At 39.6% G+C, this 20086-nt stretch overlaps 2 protein-coding genes across 5 annotated transcripts in view; both read right to left on the minus strand.

The window, feature by feature from the left end:
- LOC117205043 (kinesin-related protein 4-like) overlaps positions 1–15031 on the minus strand; it is a 28218-nt gene extending 13187 nt beyond the window's left edge. The window contains exons 1-3 of one of the 3 annotated variants that reach the window (XM_033443087.1): positions 14566–15031; positions 10555–10855; positions 9723–9817 (exon numbers count right to left, since the gene is read on the minus strand). In XM_033443087.1, the coding sequence (XP_033298978.1) occupies positions 9723–9817; positions 10555–10855; positions 14566–14612 (443 nt within the window). In that variant the 5' untranslated portion in view covers positions 14613–15031. Of the gene's footprint in view, positions 1–8229; positions 8365–9722; positions 9818–10554; positions 10856–14565 lie in introns of those variants that run through there. The other 2 variants (XM_033443089.1, XM_033443090.1) reach the window with 2 other exon arrangements.
- A 443-nt stretch (positions 15032–15474) lies between these two features.
- LOC117205084 (odorant receptor 13a-like) lies at positions 15475–19504 on the minus strand. 2 transcript variants are annotated; one of them, XM_033443162.1, is made up of 7 exons: positions 18447–19504; positions 17546–17854; positions 16812–17164; positions 16349–16448; positions 16186–16290; positions 15906–16055; positions 15475–15797 (listed from the first exon to the last, which is right to left on the minus strand). In XM_033443162.1, the coding sequence occupies exons 1-7, from the start codon at positions 18606–18608 to the stop codon at positions 15741–15743; spliced, it is 1236 nt and encodes a 411-aa protein (XP_033299053.1). In that variant the 5' UTR covers positions 18609–19504; the 3' UTR covers positions 15475–15740. The 2 variants fall into 2 exon arrangements, with proteins under 2 accessions (XP_033299053.1, XP_033299054.1); XM_033443163.1 differs by having other exon boundaries at positions 15708–15797; positions 16878–17164; positions 18447–18608.
- Positions 19505–20086: the final 582 nt, after the last annotated feature.

The raw sequence follows: 20086 nt of genomic DNA on the forward strand, positions 1-20086 counted from the left end.
TTGGTTCGAATAGATACAGTCTTTGAGTGTTTTTGGATAGAAATATTTCACCTTTAAGGAATTATTTTTATTAAAGGACTACTCGATTAAAAACTAATTTTTCCACGACAATTATTCGTTCTGTGTTTCGTAGTCGGAATAACAGAGTAATTTTCTTGTTCGTGACCCTTTATTTCATGCCTCGAAAGAAAGTTTCGTAGAATAAGGTTATCGTAGCGAAGGAACACAGCTGTAAATTCGATTTTCGAATAACGATCGAATGCTCCGATTGTAAGTTATTTGCATTTACGATCTCGAAATTCGCAGGAGCGAGCCAATAAGAAGAAAACTGGCTCGGCCCTTAAAAGAGTAAACCAGTAGCTTCGCGAAACTCGGTTGTTTTTATCGGCGTCGTCGACTCCCGCGGAGCCGAGCGAAAAAGCTATTTAAAGTTTCGCCAAGATAACCGGCTACCTTTGTCCGTTCAGCGTTTAACCCGTGATCTGTTGCATTCTGTTTTTCTCCAGACACGTTTATCTACGAAATAACTCTAGTTAAACACGCTGTTGACGAGTCAATATGTTTAACAGAAAATCAAAAAAAAAAAAGAAGAAAAGAGAAGAGAAACGTGTAAATTGAGTCGAAGGAAAGATCGACAGAGATAAATAAAGAAAAGCGGTAAGTACATTTTACGAGAATTTGGGGATTTTTCTACTGAGAAGTTTGTGCCACTTTTTGGCCTTCCGGAAAGATTAGAAGCTTTCGTCCAGGTACAATAGGTCAAATCTATCGTGAATCAGCTTTTCTGTTTTAGAATTACGCATGGATGACTCAGATCTAGTCGTACTAAATTTACTCGTGTCCGAGAGTATTCTAATCTGCACTGAGAAAAAGCGAAATCAAAGAGCGAAACTGATTAAAAAAACAATTCGCTGAGAAGCTTATCCTTTTTCGTTCTTTCACAATAATTAAAATACCAATAAACGATATTAACATATGTACAAACGACACCTACGTTTTTAATCTAATAAATTATATAAATTAACGACAATTGATCTAATTATGTTTACTAAAAGAAATCGATTCTGATAATCGTAAATCTTGAAGCAAACAAAAAGGATCAATTGATTTGTGTTAATTAACGAAATTCAGGCGAAAACCTGAGGAAGTCGTTCGTCAGAGGCTTTAAAGTTGTCGAGTGGCTCTCGTTTTCACCGGTGTCGGCGGGTGCAGAGAAAACGAAAGCTAGCTCTCGTGTTTGCCGGATATTACGCTGGCGAATGATGTCGAAATAAGAATCGATCCATCTTTTATCTATTCGTGCAATGTCAAGAATATAGGAAGATTTCTCTCCAGACTATGACTATCTCTAGACTCTAAGATTTTAATAAAACAATGAATATGTTGATTAATCGTAATATAGAAGGGAGTCCCGTCTAATTGAGAAAATAATCCTTTCTTCGATGCCGGCTCGATGCAAAGACCGAGCTCTGACTTTTAAATCTCATAGATAGCCATACTGGACTCGATCTTCTGGCACTCCTTGCTCAACGAGTTCTTTTTTGAATTTCAAATACGAATAATTCGGAAGAATCCAGTCGGTCGAAGGAATTCCCCTGGATAACGTTTCTTTAAATTCAACCGACTGATTGCTTCATCGGCCGGGATCCACAGATTCTTCGTAATCACGCGACGTTTAACGAGTCGTCGACCCACACCACCCTCGGTTGCGCGAAAGCCTCGAATTCAAACGGAGACACACGCGGCGGCGTTCACGCGATTCCTTGTAACATTAGACACCGTTAGACACCCGCTCCGGTGAATATCGACCCTCGATTACTGGGTCACTGGGAGCACGACCGCGAATCGGCGTGAGAGCTCAGAAATCCGCGAGCTGTTGCAATTTTCCATCCCAACGAGGATAAGAAGGTTCGCCGAGCACCGTTCACTGGGAACTTGATATTTTTCTAAATATTTCTCAAGACTGGTAGCAAACTTTTGCAATACCACGGTTATGCACAATTTTGAGATTCTACTGAATCTACCGAAGAATTTTACTTTTAAAAATAGTGTAATTTTCGAATGATTCGTTAATACTTTCATACGATTACCAAAATTTGATACTACGCAAATGAAATGTGGAGCCTGATAAAAAGACGCTCAAATACATTTTATAGTCTCTGTACATCGTATCTTAAAATCAAATCTTCTAAGAACGAGATTAGGTACGCCTCAGCAACTTCGCTACAGTCCGAGGGAAAAATGTTACAGTGTAGAATGTTTGAGTACAGCTCCTCCGCCAAAGTCCTAGTTTACTCTGCTCCAGCCACTCGGTTCTACGACAATTCAGAGCTAAGAAGATTCCATGTGTACACGGTTTACGATAGCTTTTAAACCGGACATAACTAACACTCTGCAGCAGGTGGGCGTAAAACGGCGAAACGACGCAACCGGTCGACAAACAGAAACTGCGAAATGCAGGTCGAATTGAATTTGCGATCCAGACCGAGATCGTAATGACTGGGAATCGAGAGTGTGGTCGTAGTCGAATTAAAGCTTTTGCGAGGCTTGCAGAGGGGACTGAAACGGGAAAGAGTAAGGAACAGACGACGTGGATGTGAGAAAGAGAGAGATAGAGAGAAAGAGAGAGAAGCGGTAGCGAGCGGCGGGGCGAAACAGAGAGGAGGGAGAGTGTTCTATCGATCAATCAGCCATAAGTAATGCGGAGCTTTTGATCGGTTACCGTTTCATTGCGGATGGGAAGAGCGGCACGGCATGCTATCGCGTACGAATTCGGCGACTTAATCACGTTAAACGCCCGATGCCTAATGACGATGGTTCCTGATCAATTGACGGCCAACGAATCATCCAGCACACCGGCCGTCGGAACATTTCTGTACGGCATCACCATGGGGCCGGCGAACGAACGTTCACCGTGCAAATTGATTGCCCGGCCGCCTGATAATTGGCGAAAATGAAAATGTCGCGTAAACGGCGATGTAGCCGATACTTTGATTTCCGACCCCAGCTTCCCTTTGACTCGGCCCTATGAACTTTATGTATATGTTACACCTCTACCTTTTCGTCCAATATTTTAACGTTCGAACGTGAATGAAATCTATTTGGAGAAGTGCAACGATTTCTTCTCATAATGAAATTAAACCATTAAAGACCAAACGATAGTTTATGTTAATAAATGTTTATATCCTATAAACATTTCAAGTTCTTTAAATTTTATATTTCTATAAGTAAAACATCCACCTCCCCTGATTTTATTATAAATCGATAGTTAGTTCGTGTCGGAGAGGAACATAAGTGACGCACTTAGTGCGTCGTCGGTTTCAAATTAACCTTAACCCGTCTCACGACATTTTGAAAATTTCCAGAAGAAGAAGTTGATACAGGGCGTAAAAGGAATATTATGGACACGGCCCGACCGAATTTCCCCTCATCGCAAATTCACCCTGAGTCGAGGAAATCACGCGTGAATTAACGATTGTGCGTGAAAGTGCGACAATTTTCGCGCGACATTAGCCAGTACCGCGTTTATTACCGGAACGTGTCAATTGTAACAGGGTGGGATCGTTGTTAGATCGTAAATTAAATTATGCCCGGGATCGTGCTGGCGCGTTTATTGACGAGAGTACGATTCGCTAATAGGTATAATTAATTGCACAACAAAACCTGAATATCGATCCGGGGGCGCGTGCATATTCCCTGCGTGTTTATTAGGCGCGCAACGTGGAAGCCGATCGCACGAAACAATCGAGGAAATATTCGTGGAGATATTCGCGGAGATATTCACGGAGATATTCGCGGAGATATTCGCGGAGATATCCGCAGAAATATTCGCGGAAATATTCGCGAAAAATCGGTTAATCAGCCGACGCGTTCCTTTTCGCCGACTGGCTTTTGCCCGCTGATTAATGAATAAATGTTTCGTGCTTTCCTCTTTGCTCCGACTGCCAGAAGGCTGATGTTCTTTAAACCCGTTGTTATAGCCAACTTTCCTCTATTAGCCATTTTTTTACCAGTCAATAGACCAAATAACTGTTATGCAAGCTGAGATTTATGGAACTTGAGGAGTTTCTTTCGTTTCTTTCCTTTTGCGTTGAGCAACGGTGTAAGGTGATTCTCAAAGTCACTTCCTCTGCTTTAGAGAAACTTTACAAGTTTTCTACTTTTCCGGGATTTTTCTATATTCTCTATAGAAACAGAACACGTGAATAGAAACACGCGAAAATTCATGTTCGCGTTATGAATATTCGAACTTGCGTACGTCTCTTTCCTGATTCTACCCGGTAACAATCTGATCGCTGCTAATTCTGCTTATTGTGGTTCCCCTTTTAGTTTTTCTGCCAATGCAGTTTATTTTCCTATCGTCCTGCACTTCCCGTGCTTGTGATTCATTTTAGTTCCCTGGTTCACCAGGCTATCGATAAACTTCCTTTTCTCCATCGTTCTGTTCCTTTCTCTCTTCCTCCATCGTCTCTATTTTCTCCCCATTTCTTCCTAATTTTTCTTACTTGTTCTCTACTCCTCTACACTTTGAACTTCTTTCTCATAAACTTTTTCCTATATTATTTTCATTTTTATCTCTTTACCGATATAAACTTTTACGTTCTGCTTCATCATGGTCGTCACCTTCTGAAAAATATTTCCAAAACTTGGTCATACCGTCGTTATCAGCGACATTTATTCTTTTCCTTGTAGCTTTTACAGCCGTCATTGCGATAGTCCGTGTAAACGTTACCGTAACGCACAAAGTCTCGTTCTTTTGTGTTTCAGATGCATAAGAGAGAATTAAGACAGCCACAGGAAGCTCGTAAATTCGTTTATACACCGTCCTCGACGTTCACGGTGTAATTCGCGACACGCAGCAGCGTGCAATCGTAAAAAGCCCGTTTTCAAAGTGCAGCACGGTTGAAAATGATTCACTGGGCGAGAAGTTAGTCACGGAAGGAACCAAGGAAGCTCGCAGAACGACTGTCCTTCCCAGTCGAATGGCTCAGTTTCGAGCGTAAAAGCGGCAACATTCTATTATTCGCGTTATTAAGCAACGCGAGATTGGTTTTAATTGCGTCAGAGGAGCTCGCGTTTTAATGGACAGTCGCGACTCGAAAACGGCAACCGCTTTGACCGGGAAGTCGTCCCATCCTCTTGCGAAAAGCGACGACAAAAAAGGAAGAGACTTTTATGAGACAAAGTGATGGTACTTTGAACTAAAAGCGATGAACTTGGATATATTGAATCTTGAACGTTAAATGGATCAAAAGAGGGTGGAGTTTAGCAGAAAACGTATTAATATTGCCAAAACTTGGAAGCGCGGTAACGTTTCTTCGATTTGTATATCGTAAATTAGAGATAAATTTTTGGTTTATCGTTTGGGCGGCTAAGTTACATGGAAAAATTCAACCATTTTGTTATACGCGTTGCGTACGACGCCAACTTTCGAGCCTGATGCACGAATAGAAACGAACAGAAGATAGAATGCCATCGCGTTTTATCGTTCGAGTTCACGAGATTACGAAGCCGTGATATACCAAGACATCGTTGCTAATATTCGATGACACGGACAGCCTCGAATTCGACACGAATCCTCCCTTTACTTCCAACTTCCTATTTCTTACTACTTTATCTCACGAGAACGAAATAAATGTAGAAAATCAAGACCGAAGCCCCATAAAGATTAAAAGCTTGAAAGAAAATATTTATATGTATACGAATCTTTCACGGCTCAGTCTATCAAATTCTTCACGTACAGACCCAACACCATAGCCAAATGTAAATCCTTTAATCGTAAAGAACCCTAAAACCACAGGACGTTCGAAAACTCTCCCGTAAAAATTTATATTTTATGAGTCAGTCCATTAGCGCGAATTTTTTACGCGGACGCAGTCCTTGCGAGCTTTTAGATGCGCTTTAATTTAAAAGGTGCGCGAAATATTTTTCAGAAGGCGCCGCCATTAGCACTACCAGGATAAACACAACGAATGAGAATGGCGGATCGGTGACTGTGTTAACGTTTTGAAAAATTTCCATCCCTAAATCCGTCATGACGAGGCTGTATTTTCCGTTCGACTCGTGGCAAGGAAACATGAATGGACGATGTCGGAAGCTTTATCGTACCAAATCGTAACAACCGGAACAGTCACGACACAACGCATATTTTTGCCTAGGCGAGCAACGAATTTCCGTGGCACTTTTAATAACTGCCGGTGATCGTATAAACGCAAATTTATAGTATTCGGTCGCGGGGATGCCGGCCGATTTTACTGGACGTGCGTAAATCTGTCGTTTCTTTTTCCCGACCGGTCAATACGGAACAAAGGATGATTCACAATGCCAGTTATAGATGATGAACAGCTTAAAGACACTCCTCAATGATAAAAACGTTGTTTCTTTGGAATGCTTCCGGGGACGGTACTTTCTTTTTAGCCTGCGCTGCGCGGGAAAGAATCGGTCATCGATGTTGATCGACGTAGGACCCCTCGGAGGAAAATATTTATTTAATTTGAAAATAAAATGGTGTCAGTGTTAAAATATTGTTCAAAATCGGCGAATTGTCATCAACTTTTTAGGGATGGAAATTTTAATAGTTACGTAACAACGTAATTATGTACCTGTGTACAGTAGCTCACGATACAATAACTAGTAAATATACAATAGTTAAAACGTTTGGTGGAAATGTAAAAACGACATAGCTCGGAATATGTAATTCAAAACATTTTAGGGACGTAGAATTATCCTTCAATGGTCGGCACACAGAGTTGTCACGAATTTCATTCACGGTTCAAAAGGGAACACGTAGATACGGAACTTTCTTCGTCGACCCACTTAACGATTTTACGTCGCGAACTGACAGAGAGGCGGCCCAAAAGAGGAAACGCCGCTCGAGCTGACCGATTCGCTTATCCGGCAATACATCAAGCGAACTTTCTCGCGATTCTTGGTGCACGTAAGCGAAAAAATCCATGCAGAGAAATACAACGAACAGATACGTTGCTGTCGTGGAGCTTTCCTTCGTCGTTCTCTATTCCCCCGGAAAGACGATTTTCCCCTGAAAAGTGCTCGAGTTACAAATGCAGATCTATTCGAACACGACGTTGTCCTCGGAGAATGTCAGAACCGTCTGACGACAGTTATTTGTCAATAATTTCAAAGATTTCCATTATACGACAATTATTTTATATCGCGGTAATTCGTTCATTATTTTTATTTATCACTTCGTAATAAATAATATTATCGACAAGATTCGGTATCAAACAAGAAATGGGACAACGACAAAGTGATTTACGAAGACACGTTAAATTCGGAGCAACGTGTTTCCAAGGGGAATTTTATGGTGGTCTTGCAGTTGGTTTTACACGGTCCAAAAAACCACGAGCAATGGAACAATTTTCCGCGGATCCATCCTCGTTTCGGTTACACGTACGAATTTCAAAGTGCCGATAAAACTTGCGTGGAACGACTGGTACGCGGCAACCGTGCGTTTTCCTTCGTTCACCGATGAAACGACCAAAAAGAGATAGAGAGGAGGAAAAACAGAACGAAAAGAGAAACAAAAAAAGAAACACAGTGGAAATGGCAATCGATATTTCTCGTGAACGGTAAATACAATTTTTACGAGTGTTCCAGCGCAACGAAGCTCCTCTGCTTTTTATTTTTACACCAAGCTCAAGGCAATCCGGCGAACGTTTAATACAGGAATAAAGCGGTGTTTACGAGGGAAAGTGTGAATCGAAGATCGGGGGTGGATCTGTAACGAGGGAAATTTTGTACACATGGAACGTGTCTATTTCTTTAGAAATCTTCCGCTTCTTACTTTAAGGTACCTTAAATTAATGCAGTATATTTAAATAACAAAATCTCGCGTTTTACATTCTACTATCAGACGCTATTTACCATTGAGAATTAATTATTCATTGCCAATAAAATTTTGAATCTACAATATCTTAAGAGTTTTATAAGATATCTATAATATCTAGAGCTGAAGTTAATATAAAAAGAAAGTTAATAAAATGATGGAAATAGAACTTTAGAGGGTAGTAATTTGAATATTGTCGAAAGAATCCTTCTACAAATTTCAATAACCAAAACACTATTGAATTCCTACGTTTTTCTCCTATTTATCGTACGATACTTGGGCAAAACTGAAGAAGTTAAATTGATCAGCGAGCGAAATGTTGTCATGGGATGAAAGTGCGAACGAATATTGGAACGGTGCTCTGCAAGGGAAAAGATTCTTACCCAGGTAGAGCAATGCTTATACGTCCGCCTACGATTGCGAGTCACGGGGCACTGAGCTTACAAGACACATCCAGGCCAACACGGCGCTCGCGAACCTCACGACTCCTAAACTCGACTTACACGTTTACCTACCCCCTTCCAACGGCGTCAAACCACCCCTAGCCATCCCGTCGACGTATAATATTTTCACAGCTACTGGACGCGACCTCCTTACTTCGATGTCTGTTCACTGATTAAAGACAATTTTGTCTAGCGACACCTAAATTTCCAGTTATTCGATGACTCTTTCATTTTTACAATATAAAACCATCGAAAAGGATTTCTTTGACAGTTCGATGTTTGATACCAAAATCTATCTTGTAAAGCAAAAGAAAATTAACAGATAGTGACAACATTGATAATGACGCATTAAAATACATTGCAAGATAACAGTTACTATCTAACAAAAAGGTCAAAAGGAGAATCAATTGCATAAGGTGGAAGCTATTATCTCCAGAACAGATTCTATTAAGAGTTTCCTCAGAACTAGAACTTATCCTGTTGCAACAGTGTTCGAAGAAAACGTTTCCACAGTTCAAGATAAAGTCAGGTCTCGGCTAGTGTTATTTAAAATCAAAGATTCCTCTTCCCAACCTTACCTCTTCCTGCGATTACCATTTTCAATTAACCAACGCCGGTTGCTCCGGCAAACTGGAGGCCAAAGAAAAAAAGTATAACGAAGGGGACGATAAACTTTTCATTCCAGTATAGTACGACATAGTACGACATAGTACGACAGAAGCGCTCGTCGATAACGATTTAGGAATGGATTCTTGAAACCCTATAATCGCTGGAATGCGGACAAGACGCACAACAGAAGGATTACATTTTCAACTTGTCAATCCATCTAATCATTGATTTGACTGGGAAGAGGCGAATGGAAATTAAGACGACCATCGACACGAAACAACTTTATCGTGCGAAAATGACGAAGAAAATTGACCCGACAGCTGGACCTTGACCGACAACCGCCAATGTCTTGATCGTCTATTGGCGTATAGCTCGTCGATGCGCCCCGTTTCGCGAAAAGACGCCGCGAATGGCAAGATTCCCACACTTATCAATCCGGATGCGCGTTATCGCCACGTTGCTTCGCATCTACGTTCAGTTGGCTTCGAGTAAAATTCACGTGTTTGCTCCGTAAGCCGAGTAATTGGATCGTAGAATATTTAACGTGATACAAACGAATATGTGAATGTGAATATTTATAGGATTCATTGCTTTCAACAAGATATTGAATATTATAAAATTGTTTTTTTTCAAATTGGCAGATGAAATAAGATCCTTTATTAACCTACCGGCCATTTTTAGAAGATGACTCTTTTACATCTTCGAATCTGACAAATTTAATCATAAAGTGATATTAAAAACAAAAAATCAACAGAAATGTACTTATCATGTTTTCCTCCTATCACTCGGAAGAGATAAAACGAGTTATCTTCCATTCTGGTTACCTGACAGAAACACCATAGTTCCTCTCGTTTTTCCTTTCCTCCTCGATCCTAGCGAAAATTCCTTCGCAGAGACGCGGCGTGAGTCCAGGATCTTCCTACGGACGAATAAAATGGAAACATCGTTAACCGTTGTGCTCTTTGTTCCGTTTCTCAAAAACGAATGCACCGAAATCGCACGGAAAAATTACGTATCGTTAACTCTATCGGTCATCGAAATGTCCCGGAGCGATCGAACGACTCCGTTCCCATAATTGAAACTGAACGTGCTCGACGTATAACCGCAACACGTGCTTCGCTTTTAAAAAAATCGCTCGGTCGTTGTCCCTCTCCTCGTCCCTCCTATAATGTAGCCGCGATCGGCTACGGAGCCACAGGGCAATTTAATTAAGCGCCGTCCGAGCAAAAACAGTTTCAATTTACCGGTCGAAATTTGCCGGAGAAACCGGAAAAAAGAACGCCTCTCTCCGTTGCCCGCCAATTAGAGGCTGACCTACCACGGAAATCGTTACCTCGTTCCGAATTATGCGCGTTACCCTTTGATCGTTTGCCGATTTGCCGTTTGCTCTTGGATTCTAAGCGAGTAAACGTGCCGTGACGCGGGTTATCCCAAAAATAATTCAATTGATCTATATTATAGGAGGGAGAATTTTTATGGATAACGAATAATTGTGGACTTTGAGATTTGGCGTACATGATATCACACAAAGATTTGCAAAAGAATCATAGGATACATACATAATGTAGCACATTCAGAAGTCATAAAGTTCAAAAATTTTCATGCTATAATTCTTCGCGGATGAAATCTTTTAAAAACCAAAAAATAGTAGGATACCTTGGTTCCCATCACGGTGTAGGTTTTTCCTGACGCGCTTTGTCCGTACGCCACCAAACAGGAATTATAGCCAGTGAAAAGAGCGTCCAAGACGGTTTGGCCAAGCGTCTGGTAAATCCTTGCCTGGTCCGCGAAACTCTGTGCCTCTGGATTCGACGAATCGAAGCAGTAATCGAAACCATATTTCCGTGTTCTTTCACGACTATCTCCAGCTTTGCTTGAAGATACTTTCACGTTTGTTAAGGAAATCCCATTCGACTCCGTATGAACAACCACCTCTGATCCAGTTAAATTCAGCTCCCTATATGAAAGAAAAAATGTCACGTTTTACTTCGCTTGCTACGAAAAACAGAAATGAAAAACGACAAAGAACTCGTAGGCTTCTGTACAAAAGCCACAAATTCATTTTTTATTCATTTTATCGAACAGAGAGGCACAAAGATTCTTTCTCCTGCGTGCTTCGTAAAAACATTTTTCCACGTTCCCTGAGTCGAAATCGACTCATCGATGCATATACCATTTACACGAATCGCTTTTGTATTCGAACGTGTTCCAAAATTCTCTCGAATTCCTATCGGTGGTCCGATCCTTCCGCTATTTTCCATTAGCGTTTCCGGTTTCCTTGAGGCGCTCGATTTCGTCATCGATCGATCAAGGCACGGTCCATTAACGGATCGTTCAGCCTGTCTTACCAACATCGGGCAATTCCTGCCATTTAATCCTCGCCACGAAACAACGATCCTCGTCCGATTATACCACGAATGGTTTTTCGATTCGGCGACGTAGTTCCATTCGAATCGCTCGGTAGGTCGAGCAGATGGGATTGCTAATTCGTGGAAAAAGATCTTGGAAGGGGAAACCGATAACACCAAGTTAACTGTCATAAACTTCCGTTCTTCCAGGCCAGATTCGGAATTTCCAGAGACATTCGAGTAACTTCCTCGCGGGATTATCAGATCCTACTGCGGAAGATCTATCGGAAAAACGCGTCTGGTAATGTTATCGATGATTTTCGTTCGCGGATTTCCAGCCAGTCCAAAGGATATACTGGATACAAGGGTAACCGATTTCAACCACGTTCAAATGAGTTTTTGGTTTCCCTTGTGTCCTGTGGTGTGACGTTTAACGTAACGCCGGATAAGTAGTAACAGTAGCCTCCATGATAGTTATATTAATAACTTTGGTGTTCTTGCAGTACCGTTTTTATTCCTGAAACGCACCATTTTTAGACCTTTTTACGTTACTTCCTTTTATTTCTGAAATGATTTTTTGAGAGTTCCTGCGCTATCGTTTTTAATTTCACAAACTCTATTTTAACGTTTTGTACATTGTCTTTTTCATCGCAAGAGTTGGTTTTTCGAAAACCTTCCGTTTTTTCATTTATTACTGCGACTATATTTTTAGTTTTTGCGTTAGTATTCTTTTTGTATTCTATTTTATTCTTTCTTTAGATTTCTTTATTAGAGTAGAACATTCCTTAATATACACACCTTGTTATCTTTTCCTGGTTGAGATTTTTTTTATGACTTTATGGCCTCTGAACTTTCCTCGTAATAATCAATCAATGTGGAAATTGTCGAAGAAGTTATTTAACAACGTGGAATACAGTATGCAGTCCTATGTATCACTAAACAGTGTAACACTGTCTTAATTTTGAATCTACTGGAAGAGCGACGATTGTACACACGTGGGTATCTCGCGTGCGTGTGACGCATTCGAGCAGAGAAAGCAGTAAAGTTAAAGGTACTTTAACCCCGGTCCTTGCGTGATCCTATCATGGCCCTGTTCGCTCTCTAATCGTCACGATTTCGTGCCCCGTATCCGCGTTTTTGCGAAATTAATACCTACTACCTGTTCGGTAAAACGCTTTAGCTCGTACGAGTTATTTGTGAAGATCAGAAATGATTTCCAGGTTTGTTCTGCCGAAATTGATCTATCTAGATCCTGTGCAATCTTTGTAGCTACGAATGAAGTAGGTACGAATTGTTGTCGTGATTTTTCAGTAAGTCTGTATGTGACTTAAATTATCTACACATTTTAAATTATCATCAAATTAAACAAATTAAGACATAGCGTGAACAAATTTTACAAAAATATTGAAAATTAGTGAACTAACACCTTCATCAAAGGCTTTTGCACAGTTCTATAAGAAACCTCCGCAGAATTCTACATTTCAACTTCTGTTTCACTACTTTCACCACAATTAAAACGAACCTAATCATATCTTTTTCCTACACAAACTCAATAAACAAATCAATTCCAAACAAATAAAAAATATTCGATCCTCGACAATCGCATCATCGATCCAGTCAATAATTCCGGAACTCTATTCAACTCGGTTCAATACAGGGCCACTTCACATTCGCATCGATCAACTCCATCAATCGTCGATTCGCAGGAAGCTCGTGACAGAGATCCAACCCGCCGATCCATCCGTTCGTGGATAGCCCTTTCATCGTCGAACAAAATGGCCGACCAAACAGCTCTGAATGAAGCGTACAAGCATACACGTTCAAGGGAAGACCGTTACTCGTTCTGATCAACGCAAAAAGCGTCCAAGAACACATATGGCTGGGTCCAAGGAAACCTCGATGAAGAGAGGAGATCTTGAATGAACCAAGGCAGCGTACGCGAATAGCAACAGTCCGCTTGTTATTATCCTCTTGGTCCTCTTCCGTTGCGAGAAGGCGCCGCTTCGAGTGTTATTCTCGAACGGATGCTCCTCTCTTTCTCTCTCGCTATTCCTGTTTCAAGTCGTTAAACTGTCTGGCCGTGTGTCATCGGCGTATCGTGCTGCTCGTACGTCACTCCACGGATCGGTCGATCCTTTATCGCGAGAACATCCCCCGGATCGGCAAGGGCTTCCTTAGGAAATTTGCTGCTTTAAATAAACCCAGCGACGACACTCTTCGCAGTGGTCTTACTCGCTGCAAAGGTGGAAGCTTTATTATACTTTATTCGGTTCTATGTTGAATTATCGAAGAGCTTCTTTTTAATCTACATCCTTCATACTTTTTAAACTACATCTTTTCGATCATTTTCGACTTAATCATGTTTTAAATAAATTTAAGAAGAATACATAAGAGTCCTAGTTAACGTGTACAATTCCTCGCTTTTTCTTATAAAACATTAAAAATGTTTAATTCGATAACAGAATTGGGACATAAAAATTCGAAGACTATGATAGAGTTAATCATAATGTCGTTAACTTTACATCTCTGCCATTATAATAGCATGTTAATTTATTTATTTATTTTGGATGGTCGAAAAATACATAAGTTCGGAAGTTTTTAAAAGTATATTTACAATAGTTTGTCAATGACCCTAATTTCATTCTCTTCGGCCAAGTTTATTACGTTTCCTAGCCGAGAGCAATTGTTAGTTTGTCTTACTTTCGCGCTCTGGCCTCGTCTTCTAAGTATAGAAACGAGTTCATAAGTAGCGACTCAAAGGCGCACCGCGTATCCCTATAAATCTGCCTCCAGATTTCTGTCCCCGTTCGTTTCTCGCTACGGCCGTCTAGAAATATGTAATTATTGCCGAGACGCGCGTTTCTGTTTGCCTTCCAAACAGACACCCGTCCATTACCGAACGTTCCTCGTAAAACCGTGGAACGAAAGAAAATTGAATTTACAAAAATGAAATTGCGGTGTATAAGGAAGCAGTAAACCTTGACCTTAAGTTCCAAAGAAACATGTGTATATCGGGAACATGGGGAAAGGGAGAACGTGACTTCCGTCGATTTTTTCGCCTATTCCTTAAAATACATTTACAACTTACCAACAGAAATGAGTTTAATGGCAAAAGCAACTCGTAACGTAGAATTTTCAACTAATACTTTTCATTAGTCAAAGCACCTTCCTACCTTACAGTTTCGTTCGATTTTCAAAAACGCTTCACTCTGTCGCATGCAGATCCAGTCTGTTCGAATCTGTGATTAACTTCAATTACAGTTACAAATACTTTCTGATATTTCTTTTTATCATGCGATTAATCCGATCTAATACTCACCTGGCAGAGATCGGTCTTACGCGAACTGCCACCTTGATGTTCGCCATATTGCCATCGCGTGGACAACAATAATTAGCATCAGCTGGCTCCCATCGTAGTTAAGTGGCTTGTATCCGTGGTACGTCCAAGCAAGAGCGATCGAACGAAACCGTCCAACAGACGACGCAACGTCGAAAGATCGGCCACGTTACATTTTGTACCGTCACGTTAAACGACCGAACGACGATGCACACGGAGAAGAGAAGTCGAAAGGAGCTGTACGTGCACTGGCCGGGTGCACGTGTTGTACTGTTGCGATGAAAATACCCTCGAGTCGCTTCCAAGACCATACGCCGCCGATGGTTTACCCCACCCAGAGAGAGAACTCGGCCGAACTCGTAACATTTTGCCTAAACTCCTGCGGACACTCCGCTACTGTGGTTTAAGTGATGCCGCATTTTCTTGTCGCATCCTTGCTGGCAAATTGTTGCGAGTTATTGAAAATAACGAAGGATTACTGCCCTCTACAGTAGATACCCTGGATCAACGCTTATTTTGATTATAATTCTATTATTCTCTCCTGAAATAATCTCCTCGTAATCTTCAGCGTTCGTAAACTTCTTGAGATAAATCGGTACTACTTGAGGTAATTAAGGAACCACGCGTGGTCTAGTAAATGTAGCGTGTCTCGCGATACGTACATATATACTCATAATAAGCCGGATGTTTGGTAAACACGCTTAAGTAAATATCGTGTTAAATTATAAGCATGAGTAGTAGGCGCGTCTAATTTGTTCAATCTGTGCGCGTTGTACTACACAGAAATAGATCTCCTTCTTGAAGAAAGATGTAATAAATAAGAAAAGACGTTTTCGGCAGTGATCATGAAAGGAAATATTCCAACGATTAGTATTAAATCAGTTATCGTTAAAAATCCTCTGTTTTCTAGTTTATTGTAAGAGTTTCTATCTCGATTCCAATTGTCTTTGGATGCGATCTACACCAGAAGATATCCATCGATCTTAAGAACGAGAAAGAAAACACGAACTTTCCGTCGACACTTTGTTTTACACGGATATTTTTAGGCTAGTGGAACGACTAAAGTACTTATATTCTCTGTAAGTTGAGTCATCATGGGATGCCGTCTACAATCGTAAAGCTTGTCGTACAAACATCTACGTTCATTGGTGAGACCATTAATCGCCTTCGGTGGCTGTAAGGACCGTGAAGTATGAGAACGACGTACTCAGAACCTGCAAAACAGGCAAGATTCCATAAGAAAAAGCTTCAGGTGCTCGAGCGAAACGACCATCTCTTTCTCATAATAAATAACGCGGATCCTTCAAAAAATTTTTATTCACCGCTGAGAAGCTCTCCAAGGACATGGCATAGAACTTTGCCGCGGTGATTTTGCTGGGGATCCTCGCGCGCATCATCATGATTTGAAGACTCTGGCTGAATCTGCTGCCGATCCATCCACTGCCGTAAGCGGAGTCACCCACTGCTCCGCTCTATATTATCATTGGTCAGCGATCATTTCAATACGACTTTATAATTTAAATTCTTGAAATTCTTCTGAATTTTCAATAAAATTTTTCAAACAGCTTCTTTCATGAAAGCGACTATAATTTTTAAAATCACCTCGTCGATCAAGCCATTTCCACTGAAGCTGAACATGAACAGCTCAAGGATGGCCGAGTTTAAGAAGGTCGAATATTTCATCAGGCGACCCTTGTCCTTCATCATCTAGAAAGGTCACTTTTTATCGACGATGCCTTGACTCGTGAGCATCGAGCGGACGCACCGAGGTAATCTGGAATCCCGCGAAGCAGATCAGGCCGGTGCTAATGATGAATTGCCCCAAAGCCAGAACATTTATGATCCTTTCCAGTGCATCTGCGTACCTGCGAACAGATTATTCCACGCGAACGTAGAGCAGTATATCTTACTGGTAATTGATCGTCTAGAAAAATGTCTGCGACAGGATTACTAAAAAAAAACTCAATACATATTATTACAACGATGATTATAGATAGATATATAGACTGAAAATGTTTATGCATTTATGAGAAATTTAAATACACATAATATGCAAATTTATACAAAATATAGAAAATAAATGTTAATATATGAAACAAATCTTTATTTAGATTTCATTTCATTAATTATATTCATAAAAATGGGCATTTGCATAAACATTCGTAATCTAGTATAAATTGTAATTTAATATAGTTCAGAATAATAGCAACTGATATTGCTCTATCTACCGTGCAACAACATCATACATCCAACAAATTAAAGTGCAAATTCGTGATAGGACAAGTGACGCCCACTCTATCGCTTTCTGGTGACGAATCACGTAATTGCTCAGGATAGCGGTAGAATTAGGATCTTCTCCACTGAGAGCCTCCAGCCTTTTCCGCAAAACTGCAAACTTGCCCGAACCGTGCATTATTACCACCAGATTGAAACTGGTAGCACCGGCAATCATACTTCCGCCAAAGCCACCCGCTGTTACGTTAAAGAAATAAAGGCACTCAAACACCGGTGATATGGTATGATTGACAAAAAAATACCCTCGAAACGGAAGTACCCTTTCGTTGCTACCAAACGCGTAAATCTGCAACAGAATTGTGCTTGTTATTATTATTTAATGTTTCATCGAACGTTATCATCATATGTAAAATTACACAGATGTAAATCTAATGTATTTTTAGGTTGAATGAGAGTGTGAACAATCTATCTATGTAAATCAACCTCATTTCGTAGCTGGCAGGCGGAAATTAATAATATATACAGTACACGTTATAATATTCAGCAAGTGAAACAAATTTGTGCTCAAGTTCCATTTCCTTAATTATATTCATAAAAATATGAATTTGCATAAGCATACAATTTATCCATGAGCAGTTTAAGTGAAACCATTTTCAAGCTTTAAAATTCTGTCATTGAGTTCAGACATTTTCAAACTAAAATTCTCCAATTGAATTCTCACGCATACCTCTAAAAACGGGATACACATGAACAGTACAATCGTCATAGCCACGGTACTGATAAAATATTTCGCGAGACGAAAGGCAAACATCGTTTTCTTCGCTAAAATTGTTCGATCTTCGTGAGAGGACAAGATCCAATCCTCTTTCATCGTCTTCACCACGTAGAACATGTCTTTCTGATGGAGCGAATACACTAGCAAACGGACTACACAGAGGTAAAATGCTGTACAAATCAGTGCGCATTCGGTCGCTTCATTCAAGTCATCTATATTGTGAACTACGTCGGCTGTCACCGCGATGGACATCACTACCGCCTGAAAATTCAATCTCTCAATACCATTCTCTTAATTCTGGTGAAGTATTGGGTTATTCGGAAAGTTCGTAGCGTTTTGAAGATTAAAAGTAAAGATTAATCGATAATTCTACTTGAACATCAGATACAGTAATGAACGGGAAGAATTCGAGATTAATCAATGTGGAAGGTATTTAACGACATAACGTTCACCAACGTTAACTCGCAAAAAGCTTTTCTTTCAATAAGAAGAAATAAAATACTACAGAATCTATAAAAACCACTTGAAACCATTTACCGTTGGAAGATTGTTTGGAAAAGCAATCTTATAAAAGAAACAGGCTATGTATAAATTGTTTAATAAAATTCTAATTCTATAAAAAAAAAACATTATTTTTAAACATTTTTCTAAATTTCGCTACGAACATACCGAACAAATTAATAAATTATCAACTAACCAATTCTCCACTTTAAATCTCGGGAATATAAATAGCGCCGAGACTTCCATTTAACTCGAAGTTAATACTACTTGATCAGAGCTTACATTTACTGTTTGATTTTATTGCATCCTAATACCTTTGTTAAATAATACATCGATGTATTGCAGCACTTACCAGAAGAAACATACAGAACAAGTGGAATCTCCTAAATAATATTGTTCCCTTGCCACTGTCCTCCTCCAATGGCCAGATGGAAATTATTTTTGCGGTTATCATGATTGGTTTAATCAATTCATCGTACTCTTTACCAGAGAATTGTTGATCACTCATTTCCATGGCTCGATGCGAATTTCAAACGAACTTGTTTCTTTGCCAAATCGTATGACTTACGATAAAACAGATTTATTCTAGCACGAGTTCTAGCACGACTTCTAGCACGAGTCGCTTGGACAAATGCGACGACAAAAAATCGCAAAAAATGTCACTACAGTCTAACGCAAAATCGATCGAAAACATAAATGATAGTTATCCTACTGCAATGGGAGGATCGTGACAATTCACAGTGATTGAAACTTTATGATAGTTAGGTACTTCGTGTAACTTCTTTTCACTGGGACTGGCGAAATAGCTTACCGCGTGGGGAAATAACTGTAGTTACGAAAATATGCAACTTTGTTAAAACTACTGTATATGATTTTCCTTCTATATTCGATGTAATGTTCTTCCTTTTCTTTTTTCTCTCTCTCCTTTTACAAGTCAAATTGCGGTCTTCGCAAAAGTTTCAGTACACACCTATAATTTCGATGAAATAGTATAAAGGACGACACATAATCGTAATTATGATATGCAGAATGTAACTAAGAATGCTGAGTGTATTTTTCTTATACCTCGTGATATAATTTAAAATTATTAAAAATCTGCGATTTGTATTCCCGGTTTTAAAATACGAATATCACGCCATCTTCCACAGAAAGTTAGAAATTTCTGAATATGAAACATCATAAACTTCTATTGATAACCATAAAAATACCATGGATAATATATAAACGCACATGTATATGTATCGATAAGATACAGAATAGATGTGACGTTTAATGCTTTTTCGTGTCTCATGTTTTGGGAATCACCTAATTCCCTATACCATTTTCGTATCGCATGCGACGTTATCGATCCAGTATAGTAGTGATATGTATACCATCATTGACTAAAAACAACATAAACGCGATATTAAATAAGTCTTCGTGTTTCGCGTTCTGAAATACCGACTTCGGAAAAAGTCAGTGTTTTTCACGCCTTCTGCAATATATAACGTCGTGTCACGACGATTATAATTATGTCAGAGTAGGAATTTGTTTACTGATCCGGTGAAACTTTTACATCATATAATATCAACTCTCATTTTTCTTGATATACAATATATATATAATTATGAAATAAGATTATTTATAATAATTTTAAATAATGCAACAAATTAAAAATATTCATCGGTATCGAACAGATATATTTTTCAACAGTATTTCCATTAACGAACGCCCAGAGGGATGCTGAAAAAGAAATAAATCCAATAGCCAGAAGGGCGATCCACTCGATAGAATCCCAAACATACCACGAGTGGAAAATATTTTTCTATTTCGCAACACTAATTTACTAAATCCATAATCATAAAATAGAAATTTCTCGGAGTGCTTTATCATATTTGCAATGCTATTTAATTTGTTAGTGACAAAAAAAAAAAGAAAAAAAAGAAAGAAAAAATGAAAAATCTCGAGAACATACACCGCAGTAGGGTGTTTTAATCATTCAAGCAACACTAA

The sequence above is a fragment of the Bombus bifarius genome, unplaced genomic scaffold (genome assembly GCF_011952205.1).
Source record: "Bombus bifarius isolate JDL3187 unplaced genomic scaffold, Bbif_JDL3187 scf7180000007986, whole genome shotgun sequence".
Classification (NCBI taxonomy): domain Eukaryota; kingdom Metazoa; phylum Arthropoda; class Insecta; order Hymenoptera; family Apidae; genus Bombus; species Bombus bifarius.